Raw genomic sequence first — 23151 nt, 5'->3', positions numbered from 1 at the left:
AGGAACTATTTCACCCGCCAACGAGTCCATGATGAAATGTCTACTTCCTACTGATGCAGTTTGTGGGTGTAGTTCTGCAGAAAGAAGATAGTTCCTGCATGAAACGGCTCACAACAGTGCCATCTAGTTCCATTATATGTAAGAGAAGGCCGACATCTCTACAGACGATATCTCGGCAACCCTAAAAACAAAAAGTTAAATATCACTCCAGGTCAGAGAAAGATTTTGTATTTTTGTTTTTGGGGGTGAACTGTCCCTTTAAGTATTTTTCCAACGCTTTTATTCTGAAAAGTGTTTTCCTGTGTGTATATCTTGGGTCATTGGTTTATTGATCCTGGCAGTTGCTGTCTCTGCTGCGTGATATGATATGAAGGATCAATAACCTCACAGTCATCTGATAGTCTGCAGTTTACTTCAACCAATAACATAAAGGTCACGTTTCACATATTTGTGACTGTATCATGTGGCATGATTTGATTCTTTTTGTACCGACACCACAATGGTCATCTGAGAGCGCTGCAGGGGAAACTTGATGCAGTGACTTGGCCCCCTCAGAGACGTGCCAGAGAGATCATGTGTCCAGCATGGATAATTGAGAGCTCATGCTCCCAATGAGCGCGTCGCCGCAGACAGTGCAGGCGGAAGGGAAGAGAAAACAGTTTGTGATCATTCATCCACGCAGTCCTTCTCATGACTAGCACACTTGTGACCCAGAGTCTCGTACGCCCAAGCCCTCCAGCTTCTGTTGTGAGAAATGTGTAATGGTCACAAAGCTGCAACATCATGCTGTGGAGGGGGGGGGGGGCAGCTTTACACCTGGTAAAAGCTGTGCAGTGGGTGTAGATTATTTAATGAGAGGTTAAAATAAAAGTTTGAGGATCAACTGTTTCTAAAAATGATTAATTAATGAGGCAAAGCAAACTGTTGTCCTGTCGTGTGCTGTAAGATCAGATCAGGTGACCCGACAGCCAGCGAGACCTTCAGGTTCAACATGTGGCTTTAATGCTTCACCTAACAAGTGAAAGAAGGCGGTGTGACTGTTCCAAAGCATTCGCGTCTTCAGATTCTCCTGCTACGTGTCACCTGTCTGAACCAGAGTTATCTGCCAAATCAAATCAAAAGCAAAATGCGACCACAGTAATCACAGTTGTCCTCTGTGCTCTTACCTTTATAGACCAGAAACAATCATCTAGCTTTGATATATCGGACTGTGTAAGAATTAGTGTCCTCTCTGTGTAACCTCTTGGAAATTATTTCTCATCTGGGCTGTGGGAACGGTTGAAAGAAGAAAAAGAAATCGATTCTCTTTTAATCAAGAGTGCTTGGAGCTTATGGCAGAACGCCATCATAGAAAAAGCAGCAATTGACTTTGTGTTTTTAAGGAGGAAGGTGAAGCCGCTCGCAGAGGAGGAGCCGGCGTCCTGCATGGGTTCACTGGGTGCGTCAGAGGTTTAAAACACCCAAAGAGACCCACAGAGAAAACGTTCCTCTTGTTGACGACTGTTAAACACACAGTTAGCAACGCAAACAGCTTATGAACCACGGACATTTTACATGTTACATAATCCTCCCCCCCCCTTATCTGACAAGTGATTAGTCTGTGAGCGGTTGTTTAACCAGGACAGATGGCTTTTTATTGCAGTACCTGTCTGCCAGGAACACACGAGACAGTGCTGCTTGTCTATCCTTAGTTACTCATATTGTTCCGTTTGCTCCACTGAGATGCTTCAGAGGGTGAAACAAACATGTGTTCTTTAAACTGAAGCTTTGTTTTATCAAGTAGAGTTTCCATAGACCTCTTGACTGACACTGTGTGTGTTTAATGCTCTTTAACTGTTATTCAGTCATCCACTTGCCCTGTAATTCATTTATTCTGCAGCTCTTTCACGCATATTAACCTCTAAATGTCTGCGAGAAATGTCATGTTTGACTTCCTCCTTGATGGTTAAATGTATATTTAGCACAAGCAACATAACACCAGATTGCAGAGCACTTTGCACACGGCCAGATTAACCTGCCAGAGGGCCCGTGGGCAAAAAGGAGCTGTTGGACCCCTATTATGAAATACTGTCTGGCACCTGGTTGCTGCATTTTGAAGAGGTTGACGCTCAGAAAGGATTCTATAGATTGTTTTTATTAGTACAATTACTCATTCTTGCCTTTAAGGTCCTCAATATGTCGACTGATGTTGAGCATATTCCCAAACCAATGGTTTTAGGGCCCCTGGAGATCTGGGATAGCAGGACAGTAGCACGCTTTCAGGCAATTTTCTCAGGTATTGATTCTGGTCAGTTTGGGAATATACTGTATATAACTATATATATATATATATATATATATATATATATATATATATATATATATATATATATATATATATATATATATATAGTTATATACAATCTTTTTAGATGAGGTTCCCACAACAAACACCTATTATCACAATATTATATAATCTAGTTACTATTTGAAAGTGGCAACCCGTGAATGAACCATAAAGCTTGTTATCTACATCAACTGTCAACCAGACAAAAGGGGATAATTATAAATCAGCAGTTACAGTTATCTTGTGTCTTACCAGTTGTATTGATTTCTTCCTATATTAACAGTGTTCCTATACGTTTGTAGTGTGTAACATTGCATTGCCAGAGAAGTTGTTTTTTGCTCCACTAATCCTCCGAGTCACGTGACACCCGCATGCTTTTATTGCATTAATGTTTTTGTTTGCATAACACTCCTCCTTTGGTTCTCAGCATGGTCATGGCAGCACGGTTCACTTCAGCTTTTAGGGGGCAGGCTGTGACGTCAGCTCGCAGATGGACGCACACACTAGCCTACAGTGCAGCAGCAGCAGGACACACCACACACACACACACACACACACACGCACGCACAGTGACTGGGTGCTGCTGATAATTAATATTCCCCTTATGAAACTACCCACAGACAGTCTGTATGTGTTGTGTGTGCAAAACACGGCACGGACCGGGAGGATAAACACAAAGGCGGATTCCGCGACAGACGCTGCCGCACTTTCCCAAATTGAAATCCTCGTCAGGAGGGAGAGAGAGAGAGGGAGAGAGGAGAGGAGAGGAGAGGAGAGGAGAGGGGGGGGGGGGACTTCACTGCAGAACATACAGGCTCTGGATGAATAACCATGGCAACAGCAGCAGCAGCAGGAGAAGCGGTGTTATAAACATTTCAAACGGCGCATCTCTCGCCAAACAGCGTTGTACTCCGTGAAGGCTGGACCACGAACGCTGTGCGGATATCATCACTGCTAAGGTGAGGATGTTTTATTCTACATGTGACACCCTCCTTCTGCGTTAGTGGGATGCTTGTTGTGTGCATGTGTGTGGAACACGAGAGGAGCGTTTACCCTCCTGCAGGCTGCAGGGGGGTGAGAGCGCTGTCAGCCTGAACGAGGATGGATTTGATAGGAAACATATGAGTCTAAAGGAGGATTTATGGATCATGCTTCTGTAGGGCAGGCGACAGTCTTTGTCTGACTATTGCATGTGTGGTCACTGGTGTAAATAGATCTAACACTGATCCACGCTGAGTTAGCAGAGCAGCAAAGGACCATTTAAATCACATTAGCCTCTCAAATAAAAGTATTAATTAAAGGAAAACATATTCAAGCACTTGATCTTAATGAATGTAATTGAATTTAGATTGACAAACTACGCTGTTGTGCTTGTGCTGTCTGCATCTCTATGGCAAGCGACGGTGTTTGTCCAAGCTGTTCCAGCGCAGTAGGCTCCAGTGTCTTCTGTTTATTATCAGTATTTCACAGGCTGGAGTCTGAACAAAGTCCCACACTGCTGTGGAAAAGGAACAAAGCTTAAGCTCCTACTTCAACATGAAACAATGCAGAGTTGCCACAAAAACAAATTAATGGTTGGATCAGAGTTGTGAATACAAATAGTGAGTGTGTTTATGGTGCTGAGTGCAGATCGCTCCAGCAGCTCTCCAAACTGTGCACAAGACTTCTGAGGAAGTGAACCACGTCTACTCCAAATTACGAAACTGCTTCCCAAATGAACGTTAAATCAGCGCTAAGCTAGGTACATTACGTGAGTTACGTAGGTGTTCATTTACGTAACGTTGACTTTTGGTTTCACATGGGACGCTCTGTGGCGTCCTGGGTTAAAGTCTTGAGTTTGTTTGACCTTTGCATCCACCCTGACCTCCTCCCTACACAGACTTTGTCGCGCCATATATTCCATCACCTGACTTCCTTCTTTGCTCCCATCATCCTTACTACTCGTTTCACCTGCTACATGGATTTACTCAGACTTTGATTAGAAACATATTTGTGATGGGTGAAACCAGGAGTCAGTACTTTCTGACTGGAGACCAGATGGTAACTTTATCTGTCTTTGATCATAAAATAATCTCATGTGATAGCATTAATGCAGGTCACATCCTCTAGAAGTCCTATACTGACTCTCTTTAGCTTGATAACTCCACTTTTGTTTGTCTTTGCAGGGATTTGTCTTTTTGACAACGAAGAGCCTAATACAGCATCACGGAGGGTATTAGCTAATGCTAGATTATTCCCTCACGTGATGCTGCCTCAGTGTTTTCCTGCAAAGGGCCCTCTGCATGTCCAGTGTGCAGATTCCTACCACTTAAAATCAGAAACATTGTTACAGTAACTTGGATTTGAGGGAAGTTAATACGCTTAAAATTCTTTAAAACCTACAGAAATGACCAACATTTGCATTATTTCCTGTCTTTTCATTGGTTGAAGGAGTTGATGTCCCTCCATCACATGTCCCTATATTTTGAGATAGTCCTGTTCCTGTTATTGAGTTCTGCAAAGGGACTTAGATGTTAATGAATGGAATAATGCCTGATATTAATTTCCGGCCCTTTTGAGCTGTGCACACATACAGCAGCTCCCAGTCGTGGCACACAATGACTCTCTGTGTTACACTGACACCTACGCCTACGTAGCCGCACAATCTCATTCCACATTCAGTAACTATGAACGCGTTGCCTCTTCATCCTCCCCAAATTGAGATGGGAGACGTCAGTCAACGTTTTCCAACTGAGCTGACAGCACCAGGAGCGGCTGGGAGTTTTTCATTTTTCATTAAGGTGCAAAAATGAATGCAAAATTCAGCCCTCCAAGAAAGCCAGCGTGTGTGTCATTAAATAGTAATAATACAGCAGATGGCTGTTTTGTAATGATTAGCGTTTAATGATTCGCTGCAAGTAGACAAGAGATAAAATGCACAAGCGGCAAAGTTTCAGCATTAAAGTGTTGAGTTTGTGCAGCTCTGTGTGGGACAGCAGCCATCAGAGCACAGCATGCACTTCAACTGGGATTTGAAGAAATCCCTGATTAGGAAAATTACTTTTACTGATCAATTGATTGATTGTTGATGTGTTCAAACGTTTTCTATTTCACTTGCTTGCTCATCAGTCGATCATGCCAACTGCAGTCTTAGTACTCAAGGCACGCAGCTCAGACACAAGCTGGTTACAGCTATTGTGAAATAGAAAACAATTTACATTTAAACACTAGTTGAGCTGCTACCGTCGAAATCCAGAAGAAGAGCAGCGGATGTACTTTATGTGTTCACAGTGCAGCCACGCAAACACATGCACGCTGTAGGTCAGCTTTACGGTTTAGTGTCTTCAACTCTATTTTCTTCAATATTTATGTAAATGTAGCAATTATTTCAACAACTTAATGTAATATCAACACAATTAACTAAACTAATCTGATTTTTTAGTTATTTACAGGAAGCTTTCAAGATAATGATTAGGGATTTATGCAGAACTAACAAGCACATGAAGGTTTAAGTTCTGTTTTCAAAGCTCTGTGAATCCCCTGTGGGGAGTTACTACATCCTGGTTGAAATGAGTAGAACTAAGGCTTAAAGAAAAAATAAAAATAAAATGACATTTGGGATTTTTTAAACTAATATTTCTGTCCATCTTTGAAGGCAAGCTCTAGCTCCGGGCTGAAAGCAACAGGCCTGATGCAGCGACGATCACACGCATTGTTAGTTTTGGTCTTCACATATATACTGACAATAAGAAAATAAGAGTAACCCCACGTTGGACTTTAAAGACAATGTCTTATTCATCAACATCATCATCATCAAACCCACGTCTCCCACGTACGGAGATGAATGACAGCTGTATGCCTTTGAAGCTGTCAGCGTGGGTGTTTTGGTCTCTGCCTCGCTGATTTGATTAACTTATTGATGAGTGTTTGTGTGCTCGAGAGAGATACTGTAGATTGTTATGGTGGGAAAGAAAGCGTGTTAGTCCCGAGTCACCGGACTGCGAGCCTCCATTTAATTAAGTACACTGTGTTCATTCTCCAGCTGGAGAAGTGAAGCTCTCAGACAGCAGATACACTGTAGTTCTTGTTCTTCTTCTTTACATGAACATGGTCTCCTTTGTATTCTCCTCTACGCTGCTGGCGTTGAAAGGCAGAGCTTCAGGTTTTACTGAAGATTTACTGGCCTTTCCTTCTCCACACTTGGCAAGATTGTTATAACACATCTTATCAGCATAAACAAGGTGGAGAAGAGTGATTCACTGCCAGCTGAGAGAACACCTTAGACCCACCCTCTGTTTTGCACAAATTAAATTGTGCAGACTGGAATACATTTTCCTGCTCATAGGATGTGACAAATCTGAACTGACTGTTGGCTTAATCAGGATTGTTAAAGGAAGCAAATCGCAGACCAAAAATGTACCAACACTCTTAGCTAAAGTAAATGAACCTCTTCTCCAGACGACTAAATCAGAACTATAAATGTAAAAGGCGTACTTGTAGATTATTATCTACGTCTGCTAAATAATGAACTTCCTGCGCAGGACATGTAGCTCAAGACTCAATTATTAAGCTCAATATCACACAGCATGTCGCCACTAACTGATATACACTCATTTCACAGGGTTCTAGTTTCAAATCGAGTCAGTTTAAAACATTAAAAAGTCTCCCGGAGACGATGTTTCCAACAAAGTAATGCAGCTCCTGTTAGCTTAATTGGCTAGCTAGCTACAGGCTAAAGTAAGAAGACTGATGGTACTCGCAGGATATCTGCAAGCTGGAGTAAACTGTAATTAGCAGTAACTTTTGCATTTAAGTGGCAGAGAATTAACTTTTCACAATACCCCAGTGTCTGAGCTCTGGTGAAATAAAACCAGCCTGTCGAGATAAATCTTCCCTCCTTAAAGAAAGTGGACTGAAACACTTTTATGTTTTTAAACCAGCTCAACTGAGGACTGGTCGTAACACACACGTGTTCCACGACTGAAGTGTTTCCCAGGGACCACGTGTGTCTGCATCTTTCCTGAATCTCCATTTATAGAAATGTCCAAACAACACACATGCAAGGATTATGTTTCAATGAGGGGTTATTGGAGACACTTAAGTGTAAACAGTGTCAGTGTTTCCTGTTGTTTGGCGGCAACTCAGTATTTACAACTTCCACTGCACTTTGTCTGAACAATAAAGAGTGTAAAGTCCACATTTACTCCTAATGGATTCACTGGATTTAAAGTCAAATCAGACGCTTCATGTTTGGACGTGCTGTGGATTCATTGCTGCTAATGGAAAACACTGTTTACATGGGTGTGACTTGAGCCTTGGATATGTTGATCACAGGTTCTTTTAGAGACGTCCATTTCCAATGGTCTGATGCATTTAGGAAAATTGAGTATTTGCCTGCAGTTCTCTCAATGAGCTGAAGCATTGACCATTTTTACACAGGCCAGTGTCTTAAACCCTAAAGAAAATAGTAATTTTAGTCATTGATTAATGAAACACTGAGCTGAGTTTGCTGTCATGTGTTTAGATGTAGGTACATGTATAACAGGAGTGTCTTCCAACAAGATCAAGGGCTTCAGTGCTGTGTGACCAACACAGAGGTTTTTGTTTAAACTTCAACTAAAAGCCCAAATAAGCTAAAACAGGCAGAAGACAATGTGTAAAACGTGTGTTTGCAACATCAAAACATTTAGATTTTCGTGCCAAACAGGGTAACAAGACGTGTGTCTGAAACATGAACAAACATGATACACTGAGAACTCTCTGGGATGCTTTAGGCCTTTGATAACAACAATGCTGACATTGACATTAATAGAGGATGAACTTATTAGGACAGATACAACACAGAGAGCAGCTGCAGCTGTTTTTACTCTGAATTAATGAAATCATAGTCTGTTGCTCATTTCTCCAACATGTACCTGAACAGTGATGGTGATAACTATTCACAAGATGTCTGTCTTGGTCTCACACTGTCTGCACACTGGACTGCATGAGTCATATCACCTCAGCCAACAGAAGATAACAGTGTGAGCTAGTTTTAGAAAGTTAGTGTCGTCATTTGTCTTATCTTTCACTGTGGATATTTCTTATTTATGTCATTTTTCACCGTTTCTTCTCTTTCCACAGGTGATGAGTGGGATTATATCATGTCTGAAGTACAGGGAACACTGGAGTTTTCTGTAGAGTTGCACAAGTTTCACAATGTGGATCTCTTTCAAAGGGGGTAAGCAATTTATCTGTGCAGAAATCACATTTCAAGACTCGTGATGTTTGTTTATATTTCACAACTGGCAACTCAGCAAACTCACAGAGCATTTTCAGTTTGCTGACAAAGGATCCACACATTTGACACATTTGTCTTTTTATTATTTTGACTTTTCTCTACTTTTAGGGTAGAGAACCCTGAAACACACATTTATTACTTTTGCTCCCTCAGTCATGACTGGCAGGCATCACAAAACAATTTCTTAAAATTCAGTGTAAACATGCTAACATATCCCTCCAACCAATTAACAAGTTTTTAAACATGGCACCTGTACATACCATATATATGTATATATATATATATATATATATATATATATATATATATATATATATATATATATGTATATGTATATATATGAAAATATAGAGAAAGATGGGTGAATACTAATGATTACGACTCCTCTTGGAATGATGAAGGCTCAATTTAGTCCATCCTCCTTCACTTCTGTTGGACAAACTCCTCGACTCCACCAGACAACAAAAGTGTCTTCCGTCTGAGCTGGATAGCGTTTGGCGTGTTTGGACCCATAATCCCCTGAACATGTATGTCAGGACGTCATGGGGTTTAACGAAAAGGCGGCTTACAAATCAGCATGGGTTGAATATGTCTAACAGATTGACCTCCCCTAAAAGGCTAAATACAATATATTGGGTCACAATTTAGACCAGAATCAGGCTTTTTGACATTATTTACCATGTAAAACATATGAATCCATAGAAATGTAAGATTTCTGTGGAAGTAGCATGTGCCGGGAGCAGGTGTGAGATGGACATGTCTAACCTTAGCTAAAGCTAAAGCTAAAGCTAAAGCTAAACTCACTTACTTACTGTTGTACATTCAAAAATATCAATTTGTATGAAGTCAGATCACGATCATTTTAATAATTCAGTTTGTTACTCCTCATAAGTAAATGAAGCGGCAGCTAAATTAAACCATGATGGAAAAAAAACAAACAATATCAAACAGATGTTCGTAGCTGAATCTAGCTGAGTTTGTAACGTTTGGCTGAATTAAACTCCCTTTAAATCACATATTTAAATATGTTTTTAATTAATTAATTATATTAATTTCAAATTTCTTTGAACTAAAGAATAATATGAATAAAGTAATTAATTTAAAAATAACACATTTTGTTTGTGGACTTCACATAACCTGAATATTAAAAGAGTGCATCATAATGTTCTTATTATGTTTTGGGTAAAAAAAAAAAAGGAAGGCATTAACACATTCAACACATTGTAATAAGATGCACCAATAAGAAGAAGTCTGAGTAAAAGAGAGTTCTTCATGATATTTTATGACATTAGAACTGGGTCATGTTTATCCTGCTGATGTGTCTGCAGGAAGATTAAAATCTCTCATCTGGTCGGCTGAACTGCCAGTTTCATCAACATTATTTCCCCTCTCCGAATGGGAAGGGCTAAAGCTCTATCACGTAATCCCTTCATCTGAGTGCACTAATATGTTTGTTTTTGATGGTTGCCACGTTGCTTCAGAAAGCACCAGAGATCTGATGTGGACACTAAGAAAAAAATAGCATCCAAATCTAAAGATGAAGCGGAATAAGAATAGTTGAGTTACCAGGACTTGTGTATCTCACCGCACAGCAATGTAATTACTGGAATCAATACAAATCTGTGTACCAGACTGGGGCCATGCAGCTGTACACTTTGAAGGGCCCAATTGTACACTGATTGCATTGAAAATACTGATTAAATCTGCATTTGATTTGAAGGAAGGCGATAAGAACACAAATGGAGGAAAGGTTAGAGTCTTAGATTGCTTCAGATACTCAAATTAGGAACCCAGCTGCATTTTCTTAATGTCATTTATCACCTCCGCCAAGGAGGTTATGTTTTCATTTCGGTTTGTTGGCTAGTTTGTTTGTCAGCAGGATGACGGAAAAAAGATTTTCAGGATTCTTGGTGGAAGGGTGAAGCCAAGGACGATCTGGCAGATCTCTCCGAGTGCCCTTCTAGTTCTACACTACTCATATGATCCATTGTCATCCGGCATTTATATAGCAAGAAATACTTCAGATGTGTGACTTCTAAAGTAAATCATATAGCATAGCATATAGCAGGCACTCTAACTGGCCACGCAGTTGACGTATTTCGATCCCTAAACATCCCTTTCTTTATTTATCAACCTTCAAAAACCTTTCCCGTGCTCTTCTCTGTCAAGCCTCCGTCTTTAGGAGCGCTGTCGCAACACACTGATGTGATGACTGTGTTCATAGCCACGCTTTGCTCTCAGGTTGCCGATTTGTCCCCAGAGAGCCGAGATGTGCTTTTACAAAAAGCTGCTTTGACTCAAACTGTCAAAGTGACCTTTTCAAAGACATGTTTTCCAATGCTGCCGATGGTCTGGGCTGTCCTGTAAAGAATCTTTATATAAATCAGCATTCTGTTTTCCATTTTCGTTCTTATAAATGAAATTACTTTTGGAACTTGCATCAATACATTTTAATTGATTCTTTAAATGTTTGCTACTACTGTAACAAACCAGTGCTCATCTGATACCATGTTCAGTAAACTTCACAGCCTTTGAATAGAGCTACATTATTATGTCTTTTTCATTATTAATAACCATTTGCCTGTAATACTTAAATAATTGAGCTACGTTTGTACATTTCATGACTGATTATGTTTAACATGACGTTGTTAAATGGTCGACCGTGTCAGGAAGATTCTGAAGCTTAAACGCTGCACTTATAAACATTTGAATGTCTTTTCAATGCTAAAACACAGCACCCTGTATTCCACTGTACGACACTTGAATACAAGTTTATCTGAAATAAGTAGCCGTAGTGAATACGGAAGGATATACAGTTACAGTTCTGATACACCCTTCCACCAAGTGTCTTGAAAATCGGACTGGTAGTTTCAAACAGACTGACAAATCTAAATGAAAATATAACATCCTGGCCAGAGGTAAATATATTTAAAACATTTGACCCTGAGGATACTTTTCCATGTCCACCCACAGCAGGAGACTCAGTACAAAGAGCAGATGACATTTGGAGACATCAGTGTGAACATTTATTAAGTGCAGTTTTACATTTGACTGTTTTGTTCATATCCCTCAGGTTCTACCAGATACGAGCAGGGCTGAAGGTCTCGCCTCGAGTGCCCCACAGGTTGATACCATCAACACAAGACAATACAGGTACTGCAAGCACGAGTGGACATGAACTACAGCGGGTCAAATACATTCACATTTCACCAGATAGAACAGGTGTTGTGTGTTCCATGGAGGTACTACTTAGAATAAAATGAATCCTGCATACGAGCAGACAAACAAATACCTTCCATGAAACAGCATCTGTAGTATCAACACTCAATAATAGTGACATTTTAATCAATGTCACCCTGCGCCTTAAATATAGATGATATTAGTGTCGTCTTATAGTTTAGATCACAGGTTTTGTTCCATGTCCAAAGAGAACTGTGAGAATATCTCTCTAGACGCAGGGGAACCGCTTCATGACCCCAGTTTGCGTCTGAATGACACACATTGTCACTCTTGTCTTTGAAGTCTGTGTGAAAACAGTCATTTATCGCAGTGTTTTGTGTTAAAGTACATGGTAGCGCAGGGAATGTTGTTATTCTGCGCCCTTTCCTGGAACACCATTGTACAGTATAATGTGGAATATGAACATTTTCTACAACCTTCTCTCGATTGTCGTCGTCTCACAGGATTCATTTCGATGTATTTCTGACATGAGTTCAAAAGAGCTTCGATTAGAGACATTGACGAAGGATTCTCTTAAAATAGAGCAATCCACAGACGGCACAGGAAAATATAGCCATATATTTCACGGTCTGCTTCTTGAGGTGTACTGGATGGATTTACCTCGGAATGCACCATAACCTTTTATTGTGGATAAAATCTACAGGATTAGAAAAAGTTTTTAAACAAGTAACTGTGCAGAGTAAGTGGAACTATTGGAGTGTTTCTGTCATTGTCCCAGTTATCAAAGCTATGCATCAGAGAATGAGAGCGGTGTCTGGGATACTTTATGGCTCTACCTTGATTTAACACATCTGGGTTAAAGACTGACTCACTCTGCAGAAAATCATGCATCTCTAATATATTCCAAAATCAAATGGTGGCAAAGATGATTTCACTCGTTCTGAATGTAAATCATTTTCAGTTTCAAACCCTGTGTCATCTTCCATTTCTTTGCGCCGTCCCAAGACATTTGCACTTTGTGAAACTGTTACGAAGCACGGAATGAAAAAACATAGGATCCAAAATACACGACTCCACAAAGTGTCTGACGTACAAACAAAATATATTTTAATTCAAAGTTTACCCATTACCAACAACCATACACTCGACTAGATTAACCAGATGAACGGGCACAAGACCAGGGGAGACAGGACTGTTTATACATGAGGTAAGGGCACACAGGTGACAACAATCAGGGGCGGAGCAGACCATCACAGAAGCGGGAAAACACACAAAGGCAGGAAGTTAAGTGACCTGGAACGAGAGGGAAAGGTGAGTTTCAAAACAAAACAGGAAGTGCAAGACGACACTAGACAAGCGTGACGGTAACTTAACATAACGAGACCTGAGAGACGTTAAACACTGAACCAAACTATAACATAAATACATAACGTTAAATAATCTGACGGGACATGACAGAAACAAAGAAAACTCTATTGGTATTTCTGTACTCCAGGAGGAAGATTTCCCTCTTGTTATAATGAGAGATTTAGGATTTAGGAAAATTACAAAATAGGCTTAAAACTGGAGGTTTGGCATAAAGAGCAATAGAACATCTAATCTTGAAATGCTTTACTTAAAAGGAAACTACATGTATTTGTGGCCTGGACATTTAAGTTGAGCTGATTTTCATTTGTAAATACTCTTTTCATCCAAGGTGTGTTTCTTAATTAAAATACTTTAGATTACCAGCAACAACACATGCAGCCAACTAAGCAAATGGGAATAAAAACAGCACTTTACTTCATGCTCTGTGGATCCATTAATTCCTAAACTCAATTACTTGCAGATGGTTTCTGCCATGTGAGATTCCTCACGTCTTGTCCTGTTTTGTATTCATAGGTTGTGACACAGTGTTTCTGAATGTACCCAAGCGTTTAAAATCTGGATCTCTGGCAAGGCAGAAAGCTGTTTCACTGGCAATACTGATTCGCAGTAATAACGGCTATTTTTAGCTTGTCATGACTGGAGCGCTGTGTGTTTGTGAATGGTCTGATCTAGCTGCTCTTGTGAGGACCAGTTCCTGACCACTATTCTTGTGAGGACATGTTGGATTGAGAGGACGTTTATGTCCCGGATATGATTTTAGGCTCAGTTTCATTTTATATTAAGGCAAGGGCTTTGGTTTTAGGCATAGCCCCTATGGTTAGGGTAAGGTATGTCACCAGGGAGATAGTGTGTGAGTGTGTGTGTGTGTGTGTGTGTGTGTGTGTGTGTGTGTGTGTGTGTGTGTGTGTGTGTGTGTGTTGGCAAGGACATGTTTGATTGTGAAGGCGATGTGTCTCAGTCTGAGTTGTGATTCATGTCTTTTCAAGTGTTTTTTCCAGAAACACAGTGACAGGAATTTCCTTGTCCTCATTAGTACATGGGGAGAGAGGAATCCTTAATGGCCAACATATTAATAGATTGCTATGGAAATGATAAAAATAGCAGTTCAGTAGTCCTGCTCTCAATATCCTATTTTTTAGGGTGCTACATCCTGGAGGTGCAGATTTTACATGATGTCAGGTGAGGAAAAGAAGGGAGAGCATAGTCCAGCTGGGGAAGTCTGCAGTAAAGCAGACGCAGCCTTGCCACTGGATCTTGTGTCAATACAGTATGTGTAAACAGACACGTTTACTTCAGTTACCATAGTATACTGTACGTATTCATTCATAGAATTGTATATCTCAAGGAAATGACCTTGAGTTACTCAGCAGCACAAACAAATATCCAGTATTTAGAGATTTATTCTTTTCAGCTAAACACAGCTTACGTTATTAAATATTTTGTGTAAGACTTAATTGCTTTCTATGTTCTTACGAAGCAGGCAGCTTATTTCTGGGTAAAAGCTTAAATAAAATCACTACCAGACTCAGACCACGGACACAGTTAGCGACTAGCTGGTGAACATAGTGGAGCCACATATTCATAAGCTGCTCCAAAGCAATAACTGCAATCCTACATTTTCCAAGTCAGTAGTATAGATGGTAAATAAGGAACACTGCAGCAGTGTGCATTAAAATGAGCATATCCATATTGTAATTGGAAGGCTGCAGCCCTCCCCTCCTCTTTGCAGCTCCTTCCACAAGGTCATGTATTCAGCCTGTACACCTCACAGGCTGAATCCTGAGCATCAATGCACCAGCCGGCTCTCCGGTCAGCGAGAGGAAACACATTCATCACACAGACACACGGAATAACCCTTTACTGTGTTCTCTGTGCAAGTGTATGCTTGACATTTCAATTGTCTGTTCCCCTCAGACAAATGAATTGTGTGAGAAGGATCCTGCCATACACTGCACTGAAGTATTTAATGACTGTGATTCATGCACAATAACATGGTGATTTTCAAGTCACAATGTGAACCGGGAGTATTAGATTTCTGCTTAAGGTCTCTACTACTGCACGGACTTTAATACTTCCCTCATAATAGTATCATGAAGAGCAATTCTGCGTCGGGAGTTTTGTGTTTTACTGATAGGGAGAGACTAGCAGACGCACACTCTCACACACAGCAGATGTAGAGCCCCAGAGGCTGTAAGCATATTATTTCCAGCACAGACTTACTGTGGCTAACGCTTAAGGGCATTTCAGGTTTTAATGTGCAGGAAGTGATAATTCCCCAACAACTGTGAGAACTGCAGTATCCAAAAAAACTGGGCCAGTTTGATGTATTTCTTTTGGTCTTACTCACTGTAAACATGGATGGGAGCACTGCAACGTATTCTAATCACATGGGTATCCAATGAGGACAAGAAGAGCGTGGAAATAATATCAAACATTACAAATATTTCATAGGTTTGCCACACCTTGGCGTAGATCTATACTGACATCCATGGAAGACCATTTCTGCCAGGATGCCATTTTGGGATGCAGTGTTAGGTTATAATGTAGAATACTGGTCTTGGAGGTCTTGGGATGGAAGAGGCCCCTCCTTACAAGACCTCTGGCTCAGACTCTCACCCCTCACAAAGTGCATTTATATTTTGCACTTTGCTACAGTCTTACCTGGTCTGGTATGACCAGTCACTGACAGGCTTCTATTAGCAGACTTTGGATAGAGATTGCTTTGTGACTGACGTACGACTCTTCTCTACATGTGCTACTTAGCATTTAACATTATCCCATTGTGAGGCCTCTGTTCAGCAAAAATGACATAGGCTCTTTAAAAAACATACATCATTTTACAGGCAATTCTGTAAAACTAAATATTAAGTATACCTTACAATAAACATTCAATGGAATTCAATGCCAATCTCGAAAATAACAATCGGCACCTTTCTGTCGCAACTAAAGTCAAACAGTATAAACTGTATGGCTGATGTATTGCATTGCATTGTGCAGGTGCTGCTTTCTCCTTGTATGCAGCAGCTTTCTTATCAAGGTCTTATCGCTCCTGCTCCCTTGGTATCCAAATTTAACGTTTAATCAATCCCGTAAAACAAACTGGCATTCCAAGAAAGTACAGAATGTGTGATTGTGTGAAAGTAGCAAGGGCAACTGGAGCAGCTACACTTCATTGATTTAGTCACTTTCACCACACTGAAGGGCCACCCAGCACAAAGAGCGCATGGAAGCACCTGGGGGTAATCACACGTCCTTCACAGGTCAATCATTTATGGTAACTCCTGCGCAGTTTACGGTTTCTAATCCACCTAACTTGTGTTCCTGTAGACAGTGGGTGGGAACCCAAGCAAACACAATATATATCAAAGTCACATTCAGATTGGGAGGTGACAGCGCTCACAGAGAGACACAACTCCTTCCACATACATACCCAGAGATTACACTGCCGTCACACATCCACCAAGTCTTTGACAACAGTCACGCGCCCAAACATACGCCAACCTGGCAGAGGCTGCTTGATGCTGCAAGCAGTGACGGCATTATCAGGAGGAGGCCTGCGGAGAGAGTGAGAGTAAGAAGGAGACTGGCAAGAGCACAACCTCATGGGACTTTCAAAGACCTCTCACGGCTCACAGCTGGACGGTAGAAAGCCGGGGAGAATGTGTCAGTATCAATAAGTAAACAGCCATCATGTCGTACACAATAGTGCCGCAACATGGCCGATGTTGAACATTTAAAATGAATATCTGTTTCCCTGTTTCTTGCTTTCACTCCTTATGCTAAGCTAAGCTAAGTGGACACTAGCTGTTGCTTCAGACAGATGTGTGATGGGGTATCGACCTTTTCATCTCCCAGCAGTTAGATGTAGAGTAGGTGAGATGTATCATTGTTCATTGCGTACATCTCGTGAGTACACATGTTTGATAAATACCACATACTTAGACGCTGTATAAAATATGGACGTAGTCTCCGTGACGTCAACGATAGGTTTCTGAAGAGCCGTTGTGAAGCTCAAAGTGGGCGTCTCCGGTTGTCGCCATCATGGCACCGCCACCGTCTAACTCTCGGCTAATCCAAAAATAGGCATTCATCCCCTGTTGTTACGAATAGAGAAATGAGCTATAAAGACCAAAACCGTTGTTGTTATTTTTAGTACCAGGCTGAAAACGTGTTTATTTCTGAATACAATTTGGGCATTTTTTACATTACATTACATTACAGTTCATTTAGATGACGCTTTTGTCCAAAGCGACGTACAATAAGTGCAAACAATCATGGAGATACAACTCCGAACAGCAAGAATCTTGTAAGTACAATAGCTTCAAATAGGTACAATCGTATAAGTTTGAAGTGCAACATACAGAAACAATAGAATACAAATTCAACTATTAGCTATAAATAAGCCAAACCAACACAAGTGCAATATACAAAGAACATGGGGGTTCTCATAGGCTTCACTGCTCAGCACCGGAGGTTGCCGCTTGGTGTTACCATGGTTATCAATAATAATGATGTATTATTATTATATCATATTATAAGAAGGCTTCTTAAACAGATTCCACGACCAGCAGATGGATTTATTAGTTTGAAATCATGCTAAATCTCATATCTGTTAAAATCGTGTGGTTGAAATGCACCAGAATCCACCTGGAAGGTTGTTTGGTTGGCTGCGGGGTTGATTGACAGCTTCCTGGGTGAACGTACCTGAGTTTGTTAGGTGTGGAAGCTGATTTCATCATAGTACCTGTTGAAAAATGTGGGCAAATAGAAAGCAAACACAAGTTATAGAAAGAAAAACAAACATGAGGTACGACTGTAATACTACACATATTCACAAATATTAGCACATGTTTGAAGATCTGAATACACACACACTCAGATCCCTCACTAATCCCAGCAAACGCTTGCAAATGTCAGGTCACACATTCACAAGACTTATTGTTTATTTTCAAATCTGAGTACATATTCACAAATCTGAGCACATGCTGCAAATATCAGATGATGCGTTCGCCAAATGAAAGGTCTGATGGGATTTCTGCTTCTGAAATTGTAATTATTGTCGTGTAGAAGCTCCGCATGTTGTGAGATAATTGACTAATGCAGTTTAACAGTGATACTGCAACTAACTGATGGCTGTTTGTGTTAATTGTGCGTGTTGTTGTTTCCCACAGCAGGAGAATGCAGCTTCAGCTCGGCGGGGGTTTACGACGGCACAGTGTTCAGCCGGATATTTCAGATCCTTTACAGGAATGAGGAAATTACAGTTAACGACTGTATGATCTTCAAAGTCCACCTGCTATTAGACGGAGAAAGGGTGAGTCATGCTGGTGACATTTTCTGTACACACACACACACACACACACACACACACACACACTTCCTGTTGAGAATGAGGTGTGCCATTTGGCTGCTTGAATTGTATCAGTAACAAATTATATGATAGTTGAATTAAATGACAATTAATTAATGTATTTTTATCCTCCACTTTTCCTTAATACACCACCTTCTCAGTAAAATCAAATATACTAAGTACATAAAGTAAAAGTATGTTGCAGCTGGTAAAGGTGGGGCTAATTCATATATAATTGTATATACTGCTTGGTATTTTAACCTACGATAATATATTATCATTTATTAATTGACTTATTAAAATGGTCAAATAACTAGTATAAAAAGCGGTCAAATCTAGTGTCTTGTCAATTTTCTTCCGTTTGTTTAGCCGTTGGGTTCGGCTGCGAGTAGTTTGACCCGAGACGAATGTTTCTTTGACATATTTTAGTTTTTAGAAGTCTGAAAAATATGTGTAGCAAGAATATGTGTTTTTTTCCACCCGCTTGACTGAGCTGGAAAAGTGTGTTTATCGATCAAAACAAAATGTGACAAAGTGCAATGGAAAGAGATTTAGTGAATAAATAATAATGTACATGTGAATCATGTGACGCTAACATTGACTGAAGCTTCTTCTCTGCTGAAGAGATGAAAAATAGCAGCAGATTAAAACGCTCCACGTAGATCTGATGTAACCTACGTCACAATAATACATGAAACAAACAGAAATGTCATATTTCCATCCAATGTTCAACATTGTTTATTAACGTTTGAGTTTCTCTTTTAACGACGCCACCTTGTTGCGACCTCTTCTTCAGCAATGGTGTAATGGTTTCCCCACTGGAGAAATGGTGCCACGATGAACCAACTCCTAATAATCAAAGCTCTTAATATTAATGAAAAGGTAGTGGATGGAAACAAGCAATCATTTCCATTTTCTCAGAATGCATTTGGATGGAAACTGGCGTTGGTGTGTAAATAACGTTTGACCCAACAGACGGGCTCCATCCTGGGTATGCCTGGTTGGACTTTTTAAGATATCAATGATTTGGAAAAGCTGATGAAAGGGTTTGAGATTGGGGATCCAAAGCACAGAAACAGTGTGAGGATTATTGAGTTTAACAACTTGCCTCTCTGAATGATTGTGCTGCAGATATTTTAATTGGCTGTGCCCCAGACTAGCCATGTTGTGTCGAAATGATCAGGCGTGTAAACCTGCTCGACAGTTATCGATGTACTGTCCTTTACACTTTCATCGTGGGCGCGACCCCGAAAACCCACTCTGCCTGTTTTTGTTGTTGGGAGCCACCGGAGCTCAAATTGATCAGCGGTGACAGCGATGACACAGGCCCGGGGTTGGTGTGTGGGAGTAAAGATGGCCCCCGCTCCAAGCTAATCATCCATATGATAGCTATAGCTCACATGTTGACATTACCCTGCTCCGTCGCTCAGCGGCTCTCTGACAGACGGATGCCCGGATTACTTTGGAAGGATCCCTGCTCCAGCCAGAATGTGGATATTCTGTCTGCATGAATCCTAATTTTAGAATATTTCATTAAACATAGACATTAATGTGGAGGTGTGGAGACAGAGGAGATTCAAGGGATATCAGATTTCAGCTGTAAGCTCCCCCGAAGGCTCCCCGCTCATTAACCTTCCGGAGGTTATCTGCCGCTCACAGCTACAGATAGCACAGACAGAAATAGCTCCCTTATTTCCCCTGTGTACACCCGCATGTGTGCTGAATCAATCAGAACAATCAATATCGGACAGAACGGCAGATAGTTGTATGTTTGCTGTTCAGTATGTGTGTACGCGTTAGACGAATGTAGGAGAACGAGAGGAACAACGGTGCTTATTCTTTATTATAATTAGCAAACCCTGCTTCTCAATCTTCAAAAGGCTCCGCTCTCGGCATCGCCTTTTTAGTTTGCTTTTGTTTTCCAATTCAAATGTGTGCTCCGTGTTTCCATGAGCCGTGATATTGTATGGCTCTTTGAACATGAGAGTAGTTCAATTCTGTTCAACCGACGCCAGAGTAAAAGAAATGCAGGAACACAGGTTGTAGATCACACAGAGAATATAAACATGTCATGAAAAGAACTAAATCAGCAAAGGTCGGTCACATGAGGTCCGATGGGAGTATTTATCTACGCCGTACTGTAAGTAGTGCAGATGTCATGTCCTCGTTGGTCACGTCCTCAACCTTCATGTCCTGCAATACGTACAACGTGTTGACCTTATCAATAAATTAAAACAAAATGAGGAAATATTGTTAGTTTGAATCGTCATTTAAGAGAATCTATGTTCCAGAATCTAGAACATAGGTCTTCAACAGGGGGTCCGCGACCCCCAGGGGGTCCGTGGAGGTACTGCAGGGGGGTCGCAAAATTGTTTGTAGATAAAGCAATTAAAAAAAATGTTCTAGATAATCTATGATCTTCCTTTGATCATTATGATCTTTAGTAAAACATTAGTCTTCAGACCATTACACATTGCGTAGATTTCCTCAGATGACATTTCTCCTCTTTGTTCCTCTATTTCCTGTCTCATGTCGAAAACTCACAAATAATGTTCATACATTTTAACAATTATGTGGCGTTTTCATTCTGCGGTCTTCTTCCACTCCTTGTCACCTCTTCCTATAATGTCAATACGTTCACAACACTACTGTACTAATGTTTTGCAGGTGGAGGAAGCCTTGAGTGAGGTGGACTTTCAGATGAAGCTGGATCTTCATTTCACAGACAACGAGCAACAGTAGGTGTTTGATCAGTTTGGAAATGTGAGATTGTGGGTGTTTGAGAGAAACAGAGAGAGAGAGTTTGGACACTAGACTTTCCACTAAGAATGCAAACTAGGCATGAATGAGGGCTATTATGTCTTTTGGCTCGTAGCCACCTCTTCAAGCACCTGATCACAACTTCTGTGCAGGCAATACATGATGTCTGTTTTCTACAAAGAGAAGAACAAATAGGTAGTTGGCATTAACTCTTTTAGTTACAACACTGCTCTTGTATTGGCCTTCAGCTGTACATGAGTGAAGAGGAGTGTCCTGTTTGTGTGTTTAAACGGTTAATTCACCATTTTTGTCATACCTGTGTGATTATAGTACTTGTCACAGGAGCGGGAATTATGGAGCAGCTTGTCCATATCATAGCATGGACACTGGTTGCTTTCTGTCTGTACGACTGTAGAATATCTACGAGGTGTGCATTACATTCCAGACATGATCCTGACTCGTTCTCTCAGAGCTGCCATGACAATATGGGCTGCAGATCCTAAACTATGATGTTAGATTATTGGTGAACTGCACATCCTCAGACACCTTTAAACATTGCTGTCCATTGTCAGACATGTTCACCTGGAATAAACACTAAAGATGGGGAAAGGACCATAAACAAGAAATCTGCAGATTACCCCTTTAAGAGTTTATTCTTTGTGCATTGGGTAACGTCTGTCTCTCTTCTTCCGTTCCTCAGGCTGGCAGAGATAGCGACTGTGCCGTTGATCAGCAGTCGGACCCTCAGCCTCCACTTCCACCCGCGGAGAGGCCTCCACCACCACGTCCCTGTCATGTTCGACTACTTCCACCTGTCCGTCATTTCTGTCTCCATACATGCTTCACTGGTTGCCTTACATCAGCCGCTAATCAGGTAGAGTTCACAGGGGCTTTGCGTACATTTGCATATGACAGACCTTGAAATTACAAAAAACCTTTTTGATATGATCCGATCCCCGGGACACAAGTTGTCCTTCTTAGTTACTGTTGCCTGTCAAGCCATCCACTCCGGCACATATCCAGTTTAGAATACGAATGGCAGATTTACTCATTGATCCTTGATTTCAGACACAGGTAGAGAAAAGCAGAACAAGTGAATGAACCTCCTATCTGTTTTGGCCGTCACAATTAAGAGTGTATCCGTTAACAGCTTCAATCGATAGTTTTCCAAACCCTTTATCTGAGGAGCCGTCATATCATAAACTCAGTGTGGAGCCGTGCATTACATAGATTACAGCAGCACTTGATTGATTGGAACAGTAGCAGCTCCCGGTCGCTCAGTTTATCTGTCTTCCTACACACACACACACACACACACACACACACACACACACACACACACACACGCACTAATGGTTTGTCCCTGCATGTGTCCTTTCTGTTCTCTCTGCAGCTTTGCACGTACAGGGAAGGGCTCCTGGCTGGGGAAGGGCTCTCCAGAGAGCCCGAGTGACCCATCTGCCATGTCTGTAGAGAACCTCGTGTTCGGAGCTGGCTACTGTAAGCCCGTCATCTCTGAGGTTTGCTAACCTTTATCAGTTCAGCTGCATTCAAATAGAAAGTCCCACACAGCCAAACGCCTGTTTTGTCTCACAAATCTGATCACAGCCACAGGAGTCACTCTCTGCTCAGCTGGTCGGTCCCTTTTTGTTGATGTAAAGAAGCAGATAAAATGCCAAGGCATGACGTTGATGTGCTCTCGGTTTAGGGACAGAGGCCGATGGATTTAGTTATGATTTATTTTGGCATGTCTCCCAGAAGCAACAGGATTCAGCCCAAGAGCCGAGCAGACAGTCGCTGTGATCTGGATTACTGACTCTGGATCTGTCTTCAGAATCGGTCATTTGTTCCCTGGAGTCTAAAGGCTTTAAGACCAGAGGCCAACGCAGAGATTATTACTGCGCTGCA

At 41.1% G+C, this 23151-nt stretch overlaps 1 protein-coding gene across 1 annotated transcript in view; it reads left to right on the top strand.

Moving 5' to 3' along the window:
* The first annotated feature begins 3156 nt into the window (after nucleotides 1–3156).
* The window catches only part of fam135b (family with sequence similarity 135 member B), a 39299-nt gene continuing 19304 nt past the window's right edge, over nucleotides 3157–23151 (top strand). The window contains exons 1-7 of the mRNA XM_029443473.1: nucleotides 3157–3285; nucleotides 8429–8525; nucleotides 11659–11738; nucleotides 18305–18447; nucleotides 21151–21221; nucleotides 21944–22117; nucleotides 22637–22763. Of these exons, the coding sequence (XP_029299333.1) occupies nucleotides 8449–8525; nucleotides 11659–11738; nucleotides 18305–18447; nucleotides 21151–21221; nucleotides 21944–22117; nucleotides 22637–22763 (672 nt within the window). The 5' untranslated portion in view covers nucleotides 3157–3285; nucleotides 8429–8448. The remainder of the gene's footprint in view (nucleotides 3286–8428; nucleotides 8526–11658; nucleotides 11739–18304; nucleotides 18448–21150; nucleotides 21222–21943; nucleotides 22118–22636; nucleotides 22764–23151) is intronic.

Source organism: Cottoperca gobio, chromosome 11 (assembly GCF_900634415.1).
Source record: "Cottoperca gobio chromosome 11, fCotGob3.1, whole genome shotgun sequence".
NCBI classification, from domain to species: domain Eukaryota; kingdom Metazoa; phylum Chordata; class Actinopteri; order Perciformes; family Bovichtidae; genus Cottoperca; species Cottoperca gobio.
The sequence above is the reverse complement of the archived record's forward strand: the minus strand, read 5'-3'. Positions and strand labels throughout refer to the sequence as shown.